This window comes from Parasteatoda tepidariorum, chromosome 5 (assembly GCF_043381705.1).
Source record: "Parasteatoda tepidariorum isolate YZ-2023 chromosome 5, CAS_Ptep_4.0, whole genome shotgun sequence".
In the NCBI taxonomy this organism is placed as follows: Eukaryota; Metazoa; Arthropoda; class Arachnida; order Araneae; family Theridiidae; genus Parasteatoda; species Parasteatoda tepidariorum.
Window position 1 is genome coordinate 90,237,210 of NC_092208.1, and position 16,923 is coordinate 90,254,132.

At 29.1% G+C, this 16,923-nt stretch overlaps 2 protein-coding genes across 11 annotated transcripts in view; both read left to right on the forward strand.

The window, feature by feature from the left end:
* LOC107449294 (serine-rich adhesin for platelets) overlaps positions 1 to 3,776 on the forward strand; it is a 38,523-nt gene extending 34,747 nt beyond the window's left edge. For all 7 annotated transcript variants that reach the window (XM_043047084.2, XM_071180764.1, XM_071180763.1 and 4 more), the window contains 2 exons: positions 407 to 490; positions 1,992 to 3,776. In XM_043047084.2, the coding sequence (XP_042903018.1) occupies positions 407 to 490; positions 1,992 to 2,188 (281 nt within the window). In that variant the 3' untranslated portion in view covers positions 2,189 to 3,776. The remainder of the gene's footprint in view (positions 1 to 406; positions 491 to 1,991) is intronic.
* Positions 3,777 to 11,512: 7,736 nt separating this feature from the next.
* The window catches only part of LOC107449292 (casein kinase I gish), a 39,704-nt gene continuing 34,293 nt past the window's right edge, over positions 11,513 to 16,923 (forward strand). For all 4 annotated transcript variants that reach the window (XM_016064786.3, XM_043047081.2, XM_043047082.2 and 1 more), the window contains exon 1: positions 11,513 to 12,044. In XM_016064786.3, the coding sequence (XP_015920272.1) occupies positions 11,852 to 12,044 (193 nt within the window). In that variant the 5' untranslated portion in view covers positions 11,513 to 11,851. The remainder of the gene's footprint in view (positions 12,045 to 16,923) is intronic.

Below are 16,923 nucleotides of genomic sequence, written 5' to 3' on the forward strand. Positions count from 1 at the left end.
GATCCATTTATTTATTTATTTTTATTTTATGAAATAAATTCAAATAGAAAATACAAAGAATGTGTTACTTTCACAATTATGTTGAAATATTCTATTTTGGACACAATACAGAAAAAAACAGGAAACTAAGAATCAAAATGGCATCTACCTTTACATCAGTTGCTAGTCAGTGGGACCACTAAAAATTATTTTATGGTGGTCCGAGTTAAATTCTAGGGTTCCAAACCCATTAATTTCAAGCCCTGTTGTTTTTCGATGATTAAATATAGTTTAAAAATTCACAACTAAAGGTTAGGATTACTGATCTATTTATACACTGATATTTCATTAGTCTTTTTTTCCCCTCTTTTTTATAATCATTTTCAAATGAATGCTTGTAAGTTAATGTTTCTTTTCTTTACTTCAGCTGAAATTTGCTTTTTCTCACCTGATGGAACCTACCCAGAATTATTTCTTATGAACTGCTTTGAAAAGCATTCATCAGATGTTGGTAAGTTCTAAACATTTTTTTTTTCTTAAAAAAAAAAAGACTGTAATAATAAAAACGTAATAATTCAACTTCCTCCTTGATTTATATTTTAATTTATAACCATCATTGAAAGCCGACCCATTTTTGGGGGTTTACGACTATTATGTAACCTTGAAATTTTGAACCCAATCCAGAAGACAAGGGAACTCCTGGATTAAGCATTGGGTCAAACTTACCTTCATGGGGGACTTTTTGGTGGATGTAATCTGCATTTGCATTACATAGTGTTACATTCCCACTGTTAGTCAGATGGCATGGGGTCTCTAACCTATAATTCGTCTTCCACTGAGGATATTTTACATCAGCACTGTGGTTTGTGCGAACTGGGTGCAAAATTCATATTGACTAACATCGCTGGGATTCAAACCCCCTTCACCTCATTGGGCGGCGAGCGCACTATCCTCTGAGCCACTACGGCTCTCCTTACTTATAATGAATCACATGTGAAAAGATTTGCTTGCAACTTCAATTTTTTTTATATTAACATATATTATTATTTCACCTACATCTAACCATAGCCAATCACCTATCCCTGTTTTTTATTATCGTTAAACATTTTTGGCAGAAATGCGGCTTAATTTTAACCCTAGTCAGACGATGTGGATAGTGCCTGAGCTGGTACCCCTCTTTTTAAACTTCCTTGCCACAACTGGCAAGAGGACTCACATTCCTTTGATTTCCACCAGCAAAGTGGGTGAGGTCTTATCCGACTGAGCTACTGGAACCCCTTTTATTGTGATTCCAGCTTCATTATTTTTTTTGGCTTATTCAAAAAATTTTAAGAATCTAAAAGGCATTAATTCTTAGACTTCCGGGAATCAGAAATTTGTATTCCGATGTTTTGCTAAATTTCAAATCTATAGTTCAAATATAGAAAATTAACAAAACATTTATTCTCTAGGCTTTTCAAGAACATTTTTTTTTTGTTGACTTTTTCTTTGTTTTAAACTACCCAATATTATGAGGGTGGTACTAAGTGGTAACAGTGATTTGTAATTTCAAATATAACTCTTCTTGATTTGAAATTCTTTATTTTGTCTATTAATAGATAAAATATTATGAATGTGAATAATAAAGGGGTTTAAAATTCATATTTTAAATGGGGACTCACTTTTAGTAAAAATTAACCAAAATTACTGTAGTCCCAGTTCCTAAGAACCCATAATTTCCTTGCACCATTCTTCCATTTTAAGAAAAATAGTGTATTTCTCTTTCATTGAATTTGGATGGCAGGTCGGAATAATGTCTTAAATGAAGCGACCTACAAGTTTGACTTTATTTGTATTTCTTATACAGATAAAAAAATTTAATTTGAAGAGAGTAATTTTCAATGTTATATAACATTTTATTGTTTTTCATTTAATAAATTTTTAACAATTCAAATTATGTGTTTTATTGAATAAAAGTTATTTTATTTCTATTTCTTATTTAAATCATATTTAATGGTTGTTCTTATTTGCAGGATATAACTTGATACAAGATGCTACTGCTTTAACCTCTTTAAAATTAATCGTTTTTCGAGGGCAGCAACTTCCACAGAATTTGGCGGATTGGATAGCAGCCAATGACTTTTCTCCTAAAGTTTCCGAACTTTATGCATATTTTCAGAGAAAACTTATGCATTCCAAACCTGATATTTCAAAGAAAGAAATCTTTTGACCTGATTTCTCCTTTCTGAAGCTGTGATTCATCTGATGTTTGGTTATGTTTCAAAAATAACGATGTAAATATACCAAAAATTTACTGTTTAAAAAATAATATTCACTGTTGAGAAATCAGCTCAAAAATTATCTTAAAGATTCCTGTTTAAAAACTTATAGATCTATTTTGAGAAATTCGAAAGATTTGTCTATACAATTAAAATTCTAAAATTAGGCTTAATGCAAATAAATTAGTTGATAAATATTCACTAACTCACTTTATAAAAGCATTTGTACATGTTTAAAATTATGTTACATAAGATTTATGTTTTTATTCACCAGAGTTAGATTCTTTTATAAACAAACCGCAACTTGAATTTTTCTTTTATAATGAAAGAAGAAACGAGGATTGCGTCTTGTAGTTTGCTCCAGCTCTCTTGAAGCTAAATCCTCTTCATAAAATTTGTATATAATTCAATTTTCATTGTATTTTTCATCATTGTGTTTGTGTATACTGTGGGTACCCAATTCAGATTATATTCTTTCATAAATAAAACCTGAGTTAAATTTTTCTTTGTTTTTTCTTAAATAAAGGGGAGGAACGAAATCTGTAGATTGTTTCAACTCTCATGAAAATAATGCTCTAAATAGTGTTATAACAATTTGTATAATTTAATTTCCATTGTATTTTTTATCATTGTGTTTGCGTGTTTTAAAATGTTTATATTATGCCAAGTTAAATTAGATTCACACAAAAATAAACAAACCATGATTGGAACTCTCCTTTGTATATTTTCTTTTATGTATATAAAAAAAAAGTGAATTGCATCCTGTGATTGCTTTAACTCTTGTGAAGCTAAATCCTTTCCTTAGATGTTTTATAATTTCTATAATTAAATTTTTATTGAATTTTTTATTGTGTTTCTGTGAACCCAAGTTGAATTAGATTCTTTCATAAATGTAACACGAATTGAATAATTGGGAGGATTGAATCCTGTTGATTGCTTCAGCTCTCATGAAGTTAAATGCTCTCCATAGATGTTTTACAAATTATAGCTCAATTTTCATTGTGTTTTTGTCACGTTTATGTGTATTATGTCAACCAAAGTTAAATTAGATTCTTTCATAAGTAAACAACGAGTTGAATTAGTCTTTATATTTTTTCTTTTATGAAGGGGAAAAAAAGAGTATTATCCTTTCGAATGCTTCAGCTCTAATAAAGCTAAATGCTTTCCATAGATTTTTTATAACTTAATTTTCATTGTGTTTGGGCATATTTTGTGAACTCAAGCTAAATTATCTTTTTTCATAAATTATATATATAAACAATGTGTTGAATATTTTTTTTTACTCTTTTTTTTCCTTATTAAAGAGAGGGATTGCATCCTGTTGATTACTTTTGAGCTTATGAAGCCTTGATGCTCTCCATAGTCTTTTTACAATTTCAACATTTTTATAATTAAATTTTCATTTTTTTTCCTTACTTGACAATTGGGTGCCTGTTTTGCTATATATTAATTTCCATTCATCACTATTGAATTTCAAGGAAACTTTTTATAACAAATAGGCTCAAAAAATATTGTTAAATAAAAAAAAAAAATTTCTGAGACTGTGTTATTGAATCATTATTTGGTTTTTTAGTTGTTATTTAATTAAAAGAGACGCAACATATAACTTTCTATATTTTTTGTATAATTCTCAAAGTTCATCTCATCATTTGATAGATGATTAACCCAGTGTAAACAAGTTTTCTAAAATTAGAATAGAGCTTCAAAAATTTTTAGAGTATCCCTCCTCTGATGTTGTTTATACGAGGCAGGGAGTGAACAGTCTTAATATTCTATAATTTTTTTTAAAAATTGGTCTTGAAGTTTTCTCCCAATATCACAATTCACAAAAATTTTTTCAAGCTTTATATATTTAAAAAAATTATGAGACTAATAGTTGCAAAAACGAAACGGGGGCAAAGGCGATTGATTGAACTCTTTTTGAGATTTATCAGTCAAAAAAACTGAGTCTTGATTTTTTTAATGCCACCTGTGCTATGATTGCCTTCAATACTGATTTGTCTGATTTTGGTAAAGTATTTTGTTATCCTTTCTCACTTAAATCTTTATTCTAAATATATAGATTCCTATGTATGGATGGTAGTAAAAACATATTATGATGCATAACTGCCAACTCTACTTTATTTTCCAGTAGACTACTAGATTTTGTCAGTTTCTACTGATTTAATGAAAATTCTCCTGGCTTCTTATACATTTTAGAAAATTCCCTAAAATTGAGTAAGTTTCCTTAAAAATCCCTATTGGAATGGAATTTTCACGCCCAATAGGGATTTTTTTCAAGCTTTAAGCAATTTTTTTTCTATGTTGGAGAGTTATAATTATTACCCTGAAGTTGGTTCTTGGAGATTTCAACGCTAAGCTCAAAAGAGAACGACTTAAATCTTGTGCTGCACTGTGAAAAAAATGGAAATGGACAGATATTTTCGACTTTGCTCTCTCAAATATGTTTATATCCAGTATGCCATTGGCGAGAACACTTTGTGTTACCCTGATGGTTTTAACTCTTAATCAAACTCTCGGATAAAAGACATAACAATGTGACGGATAAGAGAAGCTACAGTAGTACAAATCTCGACACCGACCATGTTCTTGTTATCTCCTCCGTTAAACTTAGATTGTGTAAGAAATTCTATTCTCAGAAGAAAAACACCAATTTTAAACCAGGCATTACAAAACTTAAGGATTACAGTATTCTTAAATAATATAAACACAAATTATCTGAAGACATGAAACCAGAAAAATCAAATTATGACTTAGATTGGACTTCTGTTATGGAAATCATTTTAAAGTCCACATGTGAAACCATTCCAAGTTTTAAATGTTGCATCAGAAACGAGCGTGCAAAGGCCTCCGACTGAGTACAAGAATAAGGCTTAAAGATTGATGCTGCAGAAACACCATATTAGAGCTTATTCGAATAATATCAAGATTTGAGAAAATAGAGAAAAAGAAAGCATAAGAAAAGTGCTTTTCTCATTAGGACTTACTAAAAAAAACCTGGAAAGCCTGAACAACCAAAAAAATATTGGAGGTTCTACAAATTAGTCGATAATATGATAAGGGAATTCAAGCCAAAAACTACCACCTGCGGAAATAAAAACGAAGAATTTGTGAGCGAAATCTTTGATGTATTAAACGTTTAGAAATGTTATTTTCAAGATTTGCTTGTAGCAAAAGATGAGTTTCTTCTACTCGTAGGAAAGCACAAAAGAACTAAATGCACTTCAGCACTCGAACAATCCCTTACCTTCTCTAGATCTTGAAGTGAACTTGGCTATTACAAAACCTAAAAACAACAGATCGGCTAACTGTATATCCCATCTGAACTACTAAAAACCGATAAATCCATAATCATAATATGAATCAATTTGATATGCGGAAAAATTACCCATGAATGGGACCATTCATGAAGAAGAAAATGATCTGATGTCCTTAATTATATATTACATACTATTTCAAAGTAAAACCTAGTAAAAACATATATTAACTAATGCATAATCGCTTATTTGGAACAAATGGTATTCCTTTAAGTGCTGTACTATATAACAAATCAAATTGGAAATGGTTTTTATCTCTCTTGAGCCTTTCATATTTTTTAAAAAATTTCGATATAAATGTTAAGATCTATATCTGGCGAGTTGATCAAGTCTCGCGTGAGCATAAAAAATCTCGAAAAAAAATAAATTTTTCTACAATGTATAAATAGTCAAGTAGTCATTAATACCAACAAAAAAATTGGATTGAAAAAAAAACACGTTCAAAATTGTAATAACTTTTCAGCAAATCGAAATTCCGAAAAAAGAAGAAAAAAAAACGTGTTAAGTTTATAAATGAAAATGACACCTTCAGAATATCAAATTTTAACACAGTGATTGTAATTGAACTTGCTGTAAATCGTCCCTCGTGTTTTTTTTTTTTTTTTATAATTAAGTTCATTTAAATTTAACAGTTGATAATTCTCAAACTTATTTTCAAATCTTAATTTTTTTTTTTTTTTAAAGATTCCATCATACTTCTTGCATATTTTTTTACACACCTTTTTAATTTCAAATTTTGAATTCTAGTTTTTGCGTGTCAAAGCAAAACGAAACGTTAAGTTGAAAACCCATAACTGGGGCGAATTTGCGATTTAGATATATAAAATAAAAAATAAGTTAAGTTATGACTATTCCTTTTTTTTCTTTTGAGAATGTGGGAAATAAAATTTTTTGCTTAATAAGGGTATCCAGGTAAATTATTTACCTAATTTTATTGATTCAAAAGAAGCAAAAATTAGATTTTTAAAAAAAAAATGCGACGTAAGAAAAGAATTAAAACCAATTGGGCCGAAACTATAATCCCATAACAAGAGACGAAATGACTATCTGGTTGAAAATCATCAGGCAAAGGCTAGAGCAGTTAATCCTCATACCTGCTTACCAATGGTTAGCAGAAGTTCATTCCGTTTACAATTTAAATTTTTTTTTTCTTTCGAAAAATATTTTTTGGAATGATTAGAAATATCTTCTGTTTCACGCATTACAAATCGTATGAAGCAAGAAAGTTTAAAGCTAAATTAAAATGAGAATGCATTCGAGTGTTCAGAATTTTTTTTTTTTTTTCTTTATTAAAGATATGGTCCGGAACATAATTCGAAATTTCTTCTCTAGGGTTATTTTACTTAGTCATTTTAAAATAAACTGAAAGAAAAAACAGTTTGAGCTTCGGTTGTTTTTAAAAAAAGTTTAAAGCCGATTTAAAAATTATATATCTTGGTATTTCGTATGTACAGAAAGACAATTATTGAATTATATGAAATAAAACTTAAATTGTTTAAAAACTACTGTACTGATTGCACAAACTTTATTCAACATATGAACAGATATTCGAATTTACGTTGATGTGTTCGATATGCCTGCCATCATTGGCTAAGATGTGACTCAGACGAATAGTAAAATTATGCGTAACCCGTAGAAATGTCAGAACATCGATGCTGTCAATGACCTTCTAAATGACAGTTTTCGGGTTTTATATCTGTACACATTGTCTTTAATATAGCTCTATAAAACTGAATCACATTTACTCATATCCGGAGAACGTGGCGACCAAGAGAGACCCATTCCGGTGGCGTCTGGGTACCCGTGAGCCAGAATGCGGTCTCCAAAGTGCTCCTCCAGGACATTAAATACTATCTTTGTTCGATGGGGTCGAGCTCCGTTTTGAATGAACCATATCTTGTTGAAATCGTGGATTCTTTGGAAAAATGGGGATGAAAATCATTTTCTAAAACCTTCACGTATATTTCTGTAGTCAAGGAATATCTCACCGATTATTCCGTGACTTGACATTGCACACCAGGGTGGAGAGATTTCTCTATCGCGAAACGCGGATTCTTAATCCCCCAAATGTGTCAATTTTGCTTATTGGCGAACCCATCTAAGTGAAAGTGAGTTTCGTCGCTAAACCAAACCCACATCAAATTCCTGTCAGAAATTCTCTAGACAATAGTGTTGACCCAACACAACCACTGTTCCATAGCTATGCGGCTTAATGGTAGTTAGGTTTGAATTTTGAGCTGGGAGAAATGCAGGTCTTCAACCACAATTTGTCGCAGGGTCTCTCGGTTGATTCTAACTTGTTCAGCTCGTCTGATCGTTTTCTTTGGGCTAGTCAGAAACACAGAGTGTGTTTTCTTGAGGTTTTTAAGCGTTTTCACTCTTGTTTGTCGACCGATATTCCCAACACTATCATCACAGACATTACCAGTTCTCTCAAACTTGTGAATCAAATTCTTGATTGTTAGACCAGCTTTCTTCAGCTAATGGTCGGTTGCTAACTTCCTTTGAACCTCAATGGAGCTAGAGCTGTAATTTTATCGCATGGTAGGCGTTCACAAGCGATATACGCTCGATCAAGCACGCTGTAGAGCGATATTTTTATTTGCAAATGGGCGACAATAACGCATACTAATTCCGCATACTCATACTAATTCCGCACGCGCATACTAATTCCCCTGCAATCAACCACGAAGTTAAAATTCCATCATGCAAACCATTCAGAAGTTATGAAGATATTATTTCATATAGCTCAATAATTCTCTCCCTGTATGTACTATTAAAAAGTTGTACGAGAAAAAAATTCTTGCGTTTTCCACTTGCATCCCATAATGAAATTGAGAAACGCGAAAATCATCTTTTTCCAATTCGCGATCGCAACACTCGAATACGCCATCTGGGGAGAGACCGGTTTCATGCTTTTAGCCCTTCTCCCTTCCCTCTCCTCCTCTTTTCAGTTGTATAGGAATGTACTACGATATTTTCCCTTTTCTTAATATTTTTCCTTTTTATTTAATAAGAATATTTTTTAAAATTTCCATAATACTTTTCTTTAGAACTATGTTTAATGTAGTTTTCAGTTCCATATAGTTTTTCAAGTTAAAAGATTTTAATCTATATGAAAATCAAGAGAGAAACTAACGTACTTCCTTCCTCTATGACTTTCCACACGCTAATGGGGAAAGCATGTGAAGTGTTGCCATAGGAAAAGAGTTCTGCTCTACGCCACCTGCAGTCCATTTCGATCGCCAATAATGGACACTTTTTTTTAAATATATATATATATGTATATAATTAAAAGAGTTAGGTACTTTTAATTTCTATTAAAAAATAATTATTAGGTTTTGAAACACTACTGAGGAAGGCAAGACTAAAATCTTTAAATGATTGATTTGTTAATTTACGTCGCACTAGAGCTGCACAATGGGCTATTCGCGACGGTCTGGGAAGCATCCCTGAGGATGATCCGAAGACATGCCATCACAATTTTGATCCTCCGCAGAGGGGTAAATCTTTAAAACTTTCCAATAATCGCTTTACTATTTTTCGATTCCTCTGACTTTCGAAGAGGTCAGTCATAATTTGTTGGGTTTTAAGCAGCGTTTTTGTTTCTATTAATTAGTGACCCCCTGAGTTTTGCATTCTTGTGTAATAATCTTGCGTTCTAAAAAAATACCTTAACGGTGGCTATTGTGGAACTCCCTGTATTAATATGTATTTCAAAGTTATATGAGATAATTCATGAGTTATATTATTAAGAGTATTTGTCACGATCTTTAATTTACATAGCTGCGGTGGGTCAGAAAATAGAGCACCTCGCTTCCCAATGTGGTGACCTATTTTTAGATCCCAGAGATAACTGGTAGATAGGAAATCTCCTTTCAGCTAACATCAAAAGTCCATAAAACGAGGTGGATTTGTACCATTTTTTTTTCTTCTTCTAGATTGCAACATAGAATTCTGATTTTTTTTTTTGTTTTGTTTTGACAGTAGGGAAAAGAAAAAATAAGATTCTTATAACTAAATTCTTAAAAGAATTAAAATACAGGGAATTTTGAAGAGGAGGGAGAAATTACTTAAAAAATATCAGTTTTAAGAAAAATTGAATTTTTTAAAAAAAGAAATTGAAATTTTGAGATAAAGGGGGTAATATTTTTAAAATGTCACACTTTTTCGTTGTTGAAGGGACGGGTTAAAGTTCTTTTTTTTTTTTAGATTTATTTTTATTGAAAATTAAAATTATAAATCAGCGTTTATTAGAGGCAATGACGCGAAGTTTCTATGCAAATAAGCTAAAAAAAGGAAAAAATGCAAATTCTACTACAAAACTACTTACCTCTTACATGTAGGTTTTTTTTCTAAATTTTTCTAATGCAAATTGGGTCATTTTTTAAAAAAATCGGAAAAAAACCCTGACTGGATACAAAATGTATAAACATAGGTTTGATGAGAAATATATAAAAACAAAGAATCGAGGACTTCATTACGTTTGTAGGAATTTAAAGTAAAAAATCTAAAGTGATTTTTTATTTAATATTAAAAAAAAAAAAAATACAGTGACAAACCCAAGTATTAGACCTAAATTCCTTGATGGTGAATGTAAATAAACCATGGCTCTAATGCACATCGTATTTATGAAAGGAAAAAAAAAATCAAAAACTTCTTAACGCAGAATAGGCTAAGACTATACTTCGTTCAAACTATGAAACAAAGCTTTAATAACGAAAATAAAACATAATCTTTTTTTAAATTCACATTATACATATTTATTGAAGATCTCTCAACTTTATGACGCTTTTTTTACATCCTTTACATAAAGATAATCGGTGTTTTCTATTGGTGCTATAAACTAAGTTAGACGATAAGAAAAAAAATGATCCGCTTTGGGTAGTGGTCGTAAGATATCTGAGTACCAAAAAAAAAAGCAAAGAAAAAAAGAATTTAAGTTTTTTTGCAGGAAAAGGTTCAGTTGGGTGAATTTTTTTATTGCTGCTACTACATTAAAAAAAACTACTGCCTTTGCTGTTGTCACCATTTTTCAAATTATAATAAATTATTATCAAATGCTATTACGCAATTAGTTCCCATTTTTTTCCTGTATAAGTTGTGGATATTTAAAAAATAATTTAATATATGAAACAAAAGAACATTTTTAAGTTTTAAGCACTAACTTAATTTATATTTGTTAAGAAACTTTTTTAACAGTTTATTCTGGTAGGTTACGCGTAAAATTAAAAAGAGTAAGTTGAAAATTTTAATTTTAAATAATTAATGAGCATACAGTATTTAAGTAATGAGGCTTTTGAATTTGTAGTTTCTTTTTTATAAAGTTATTTATATTGCGATTTACTGATTTTAACGAAGTTTCTGTAAAGGAAAATATTATTTTATTTTTTTAATTATTTTGATAAATATTTGATTCGATAAACGTGGGTTCGCCACCCTTGTTGTACCGCGACAGTTATAACAAGTAAATAAAACAGTTTTAAATAATGGACCCAATTAAATCATACGTTTAATGCACCCGATGGCAGGATTTTAGAAGCAGTAAATGCGCCAATATGTTTGAAATGAATTTGTGCGCCCTCTTGCGGAATTTCTTTAGGTTCAGATCAGGACGGCCTCTTACGTAAAATATCCTTTGCTTATATATATTTAATAATGGCCAAAATCCCTATTATTTGTAAATATTGAATTATTCTTACCTATATAATAATTAAATTATGCTTTCTTTTCTGAAATCTGTATCACAGTTCTAGTTTCGTTTTCCATTATCAAGTGAAAGATTCACTGTTAGTTGTTTATTCAAAAGCAAGCAGAATAATAAGCAGAGTTATGTAATTTTAACTCATCATTAGCTAAAATTATGTTTTAAAAGATCCCTTATTTAGCAATTTTTTAAAAATAAAATAAAATACTGCAAAAAAATTTTGGAAACAGCATCAAGTAATTCAATATCTTATATATCGATTTGAGAATTGGCAACTCCTGTTGTTGAGGGGATAGAAGCCTTTTGTCAATTGTTTTTGAAAGGGTATATTAAAATAAAATTTTAGATGAAAACAACTTATTTACACTCTTGTTTTATGACTTCACAACAAATGCTAAAGCTTAAATGGACTACTTAGTTTCATCTTTTAACAGTATGAACTCTCAACTTTATCCTTGATTTCACTATGTGGAACTTATGACTAACCCAAAGAATCGTGGTATATGCCGTATCGATAGCGGTTTCGTACCTAACTAGGTTGCCTAGTTAGGAAACATTATTTAATTCCAATAGTGCAAGATTTATAAAAAATGCAGAAGCTAGATTCACGAGAAGACCAAATAAATCAAAAGGCTAAAAAGTCCGACCAGTTTTATGCAAGAAAATGGACGACATCACAAAATTCCGAAAGGAGTACACAATCCTCCGGTTTATTAATGGTTGGACCGAATTTTAAAGTTGGAAAGAAAATTGGGTGCGGAAATTTCGGAGAACTTAGACTTGGTAAGTAATTGCAGATAAATATCTTGCGTAAATTTAACGTTGGAGCATTTGTTTGTACACAACCCCACCTATGTGCTATCATCACGTTTTGTAATCTGTCAGTTTTTGAAACTTTGTTTTGATTTAAGCTTGTTTTATGGAATCAAAAGATAAATAAACATCTATATTCTAATTTTGCATTATTGTTTTATATATAAATTTCCGCTAAAACGTACGATAATGCTTATGTCATGTTCGTACATGAATAACTCGCTGTATTGGGTAATTAGTATTTCAAATGCCTGATCTTTGTAACCAAACGTACTTGTCCTATGTTTATTATTTTAATGAAGGGAATTTTGTGTTAGGGTTTGCTCTTCTATATTGGAAAATGCACCTTCATTCATGCTTGAGTAAATAAAAAAGACTGTACAGACTAAAAATTGGGACCATGATGATTAAACACTTGTCCGTGTTTTATTGCGTTACCTTCTACCAATGTTAAAGGCGGGAGTTTTCTTAACCACATTGATATTTATAATGCTTTTGTAAAATTTACTATCAAGTATTAAAAACCCTTTTCAGAATTCAATGGCATAAGTTCATAGGAAATGATAGCAAACACATTTAAACTGTAGTTTTATTACCTCAGAATAGAAAATACTAATTAGTCATAACTGGATTAATAATTATTAGTTTAATTGGTACTTAGTAAACAAATTTCAGTCAAATGAGTTGAGATTTATTAATGAAAATATACTACATTGTTTTGAATTTCACAGTAGTTATATTTAAATGTTGGATTTAGGTTTTCTTTATCAACATCATATATGAATGGATATCATTAGCTTTTCTGTTCATTCTGCTGGTTTTCTGTACATTCTTTGAGCCAAATTGATATTGCTCTTATTACACTAAGAAATAATTAAGTTATTGTTAATAGATATAAAAACTGAAATCATTCCAACACTTCCCTAAAGCAAAATTATTTTTTCTGCAATTTTCTTCCAAAAAAAGGTCTTGCAATCCTACTGGAATAAAAATTAATAATATTCTGTGCAGTAAGTTCTATTTTTTTTAAACATATTTTCTACAACATTTTTTAAGCCTTGTGATACATATTTAAAATTTTAATTTTTTTGTTTATATATTTTCAATTTTATCCATTATGCATTAGTTAGGCTAAACCATAAATTCAGAAGATTCTGTTGAACTGCTGTTGTCTTTAAGAACAAGATTCTGACTTAATATAGAATTTTAGCTATGGTCTAAATTTTATTAAATAGATGACTATGTTATTGTCATGGGATAATATTGTCTTGCATGGATGTCAATAATAGAGACAATGATCTAAACTGTATTTAAACTTTAGAAGAAATTAAATTTCTCAACTTTATCTCATTATTTTATTCTCTTTAATCAGGATTAATATCAGTGTTGGAATTCGGGAAAAAAAAGAAATTGAAAGAATCTAGACGAAATAAAAGAAATTCAAAATGACAATTAAAATTTGTTTAGCAAAAAGTATTATAATAAAAGCTTAAATTTAAAAATAGTTTAATTTTATGTAATGCAGAAGTTTTATATCGTCTTTTTTTTAATGAAATAACTATTTTCATATTTTTTACTTTAGTTTTATATAGAATTTTAAAACCTATTTACATTAAATACTTAAGAGTGTTTCATTTAAAAATTAGTATGCTATTAGTAATGATGTAATTTGTAGTAGTGCATATGTTTATATGATTTGTTAATCAAGAAGAATTTAATAAAATTTGATAATTTAATGATTTATTAAATTAGGTTTTATTGTATTAATTTACATAAAAATTTGAACTACTGTTATATTATTTTAATACTGTTATATTATTAAATTCATTTATTTTTCCATTTGCTGCTTTTGTGTTTTCATTTATTTATTTATTATATATTAAATAGCTTTGAAATTAATATTATTTAAATTAGATTGTAATTGTAAATTGTTTCATAAATGGTGCTCACATAAGGAAAAATGTTTCTTTGTCATTGTTTAATTTAGCAATGCTGCAATAATTAACTTATTAGGCAACATTACTCTAATCTAAAGTCAACTTCATCTGCATCAGTACCTAGAAGCAAGAAATTAATGCAGCTAGAATTTAATATAATTAAAATTTCACACAATAAATTAAAAATTATTTACTTAACCACTGTAGATACTTATTAATGTCCATAAAGTAAAGAACCTTGTGACTGGGTATCTGTTTACTGACAAGTTTGTCAACGTCTGCTTACTGACAAGAAGAAACAGTTTAAATATAAAGTTATAAAATGTTAAAATTTTTCAAATTATTATAGGTAGTTTTGTAATTTTGAGAGTATAACACTTATGTCTTAAATCTTCTATATTAGAAATAAAAAAGTTAAACTGTTTTCTAAAAGACCTGATGTTTATTGAGCTGAATACAAAGTTAAAATAAGACTTAAGAAAAATAGTCTAGCATATGAACATACTCTTGAAATTAGAGATTGTTTTTTTTCCCTTCTCAAAACATCAATAAATTTAGAAACTATTAATATTAAATATTAGAGCAAGGATCTGAACTTAAAAAACAAAATGAAAATGTTGTTTGAAATTTCAAATTTGATAATGCTGTCAAAGTATGTTAGAAAAGAAATTTATAGAAATTGTAATGAAAATAATTTATTTGCATCAAATTATTTTTCTATATGAAACTATGTCAAATATGCTGAATAAAAAAATTTAAATCTTTACTCATTCTATTTTTCCTATCTCGTGTTTTATCCATATTCTTTTTAAATTTTTTTTATAAAATTTTTTTCTGATAATATATATAATGTTATTATATATATTATCATTTTATGTAATAATGTTATGGTTATGTTATCATAACCATAACATATAATGTTATGGTTATGTTATTATAACCACAGACCTGCCAACTCTCCTGCTTTTAGCAGGAGTCTCCTGCTTTTGCCTCAAATCTTCGCCCTCAGGCCTTCAGGGTGTTTTCTCCTGCTTTTTTCTATTTAGTGCAAGATAGAGGAAAAAAAACAACAATTTGTGCCTTCCCAACTTGTGCTTCAGATCATGCTGGGCATTTATTTAGAAAAACTTTTCCCCATAGCAACATCACTAAAAATTATGGTGAGTGTGAACCAAAACAGCAGCAATAACCAATGAAATGGCAAAATCGGAGATATCTTGGACACCATTAGGCAAAATGTTTTTTCACTTTCTATAGATGCCAGTTTTTTTTTTTTAAAATAATGCTAAGTCAGCAACATCTGCAGTTTTAAAACAGTAGCAGTTAAAAAAAAATTAAGAAATGCCTTTATAAAGTATTGTATTCATTATTGACATATTTTGTTAGTTTTGAACTTCTTCCTAAATTTGAAAAAATCAAAAGATATGTTTTAATATAATTCTGTAGAACCTTATATTTTATAGTAAGAACACGTATCTTTATTAGTCAGTGTCAGAATCTTATTGTGGTCTATTTTATGTAATGTAAATAATATATTTTGAAATAAACTTCTTGTAGGAAGTGTGAATCAGGTTTAATTTTCAATGTTGCGCTATGTCGTGATACAGAAAGAGTCTCCTGCTTTTTTATTTTCTAAGGTTGGCAGGTCTGTAACCATAACATATAATGTTATGGTTACATAATGTTATGCTTACAAAGCTGTCAACTGCTATACTTTTTGTGAAATATTTTTTTAAATTTTTTTTAAAACTATGAATCAGGGATCTGTCCAGGCCAAATTTACTATCGTTTAGCTGTAGCTTCACAAATTCAACTTTAGGAAAAACGGTAGTTTCACAAAATACTTTTTCTTCTTAAAATTTTATTTTTGTATCCCATAAGAAATGATAAATCCATATTTTTACCATATTTTTGTGTTGATTTTTTTAAATATAATTTTTAATTTTCACAAATTATGTCTAAATTTTCACAAAATAGGTAGGGTGACCTGGTAATTCCTGATCAAAAAATGCAAACATCTATTTTGTGAAAAAACTATTCAAGATAGAATTTTATTATTTACTGGAAGTTTGACTATATGAGATGAGTCCTATGCTACCTTCTTTTGTTTGAAAGTCTAATTAGAATTTAAAAGGTTTCAAATTTTTAGTGATCAGGAATTACCCCTTCTCTTGATCATTTCTGGGGTAATTACTGATCACCAGTTTTTATAGTAAATGGGCTGTTTAAAAATAATTATACAAAGGCAATTAACAAATAAGACATTAAGATCAAACAAATAAACCAAAAAGATATTTTTAAGCAGCTATTAAAGCATTTTATTTAAAAGCAGAAATGAAGATTAATACTTCAGCTCTGGCAGCAGCTCTCACACTGAAATTTTCAATCATTAAAAGAAATTAGCTATTTTTGCTTTTTAGAAGCTTAGTATCCTTTTTAGGCTTATAATTTCTCACCATATTTATATTAGGTTAGTTTATCAACTTAAGAATTATTCTAATAATGTACACACATGAAATTAAGATAGAAGAAAGGTAAGACAAGCTAGAAATTTTATGCATATCAGAACACATTTGTCTTGAATACAGTTAAAAACAAATTTTGTGATTATATTTAAAATGATTTTATAGTTGTTCCACTTAATAAATATGAACTGTTATTTAAGAAAAGACAATTAACTATTGATTACCTATTTTTTATACTATTTATAAGAGGAAATGAAAATGAACAGGAATTACCCAGTGATCAATAATCACCCCATCTGTAGGGGGCAACATTTGATATAGTTTCCTATAATCAATTATAATGTTTACAGTAGATGTGAAACAATTAAACAAAAGCTTACACTATTTTTATATCAAAGAAAAAGAAAGTAACTCAAAATATTTAATATTGCAGAAATGTGCACATTT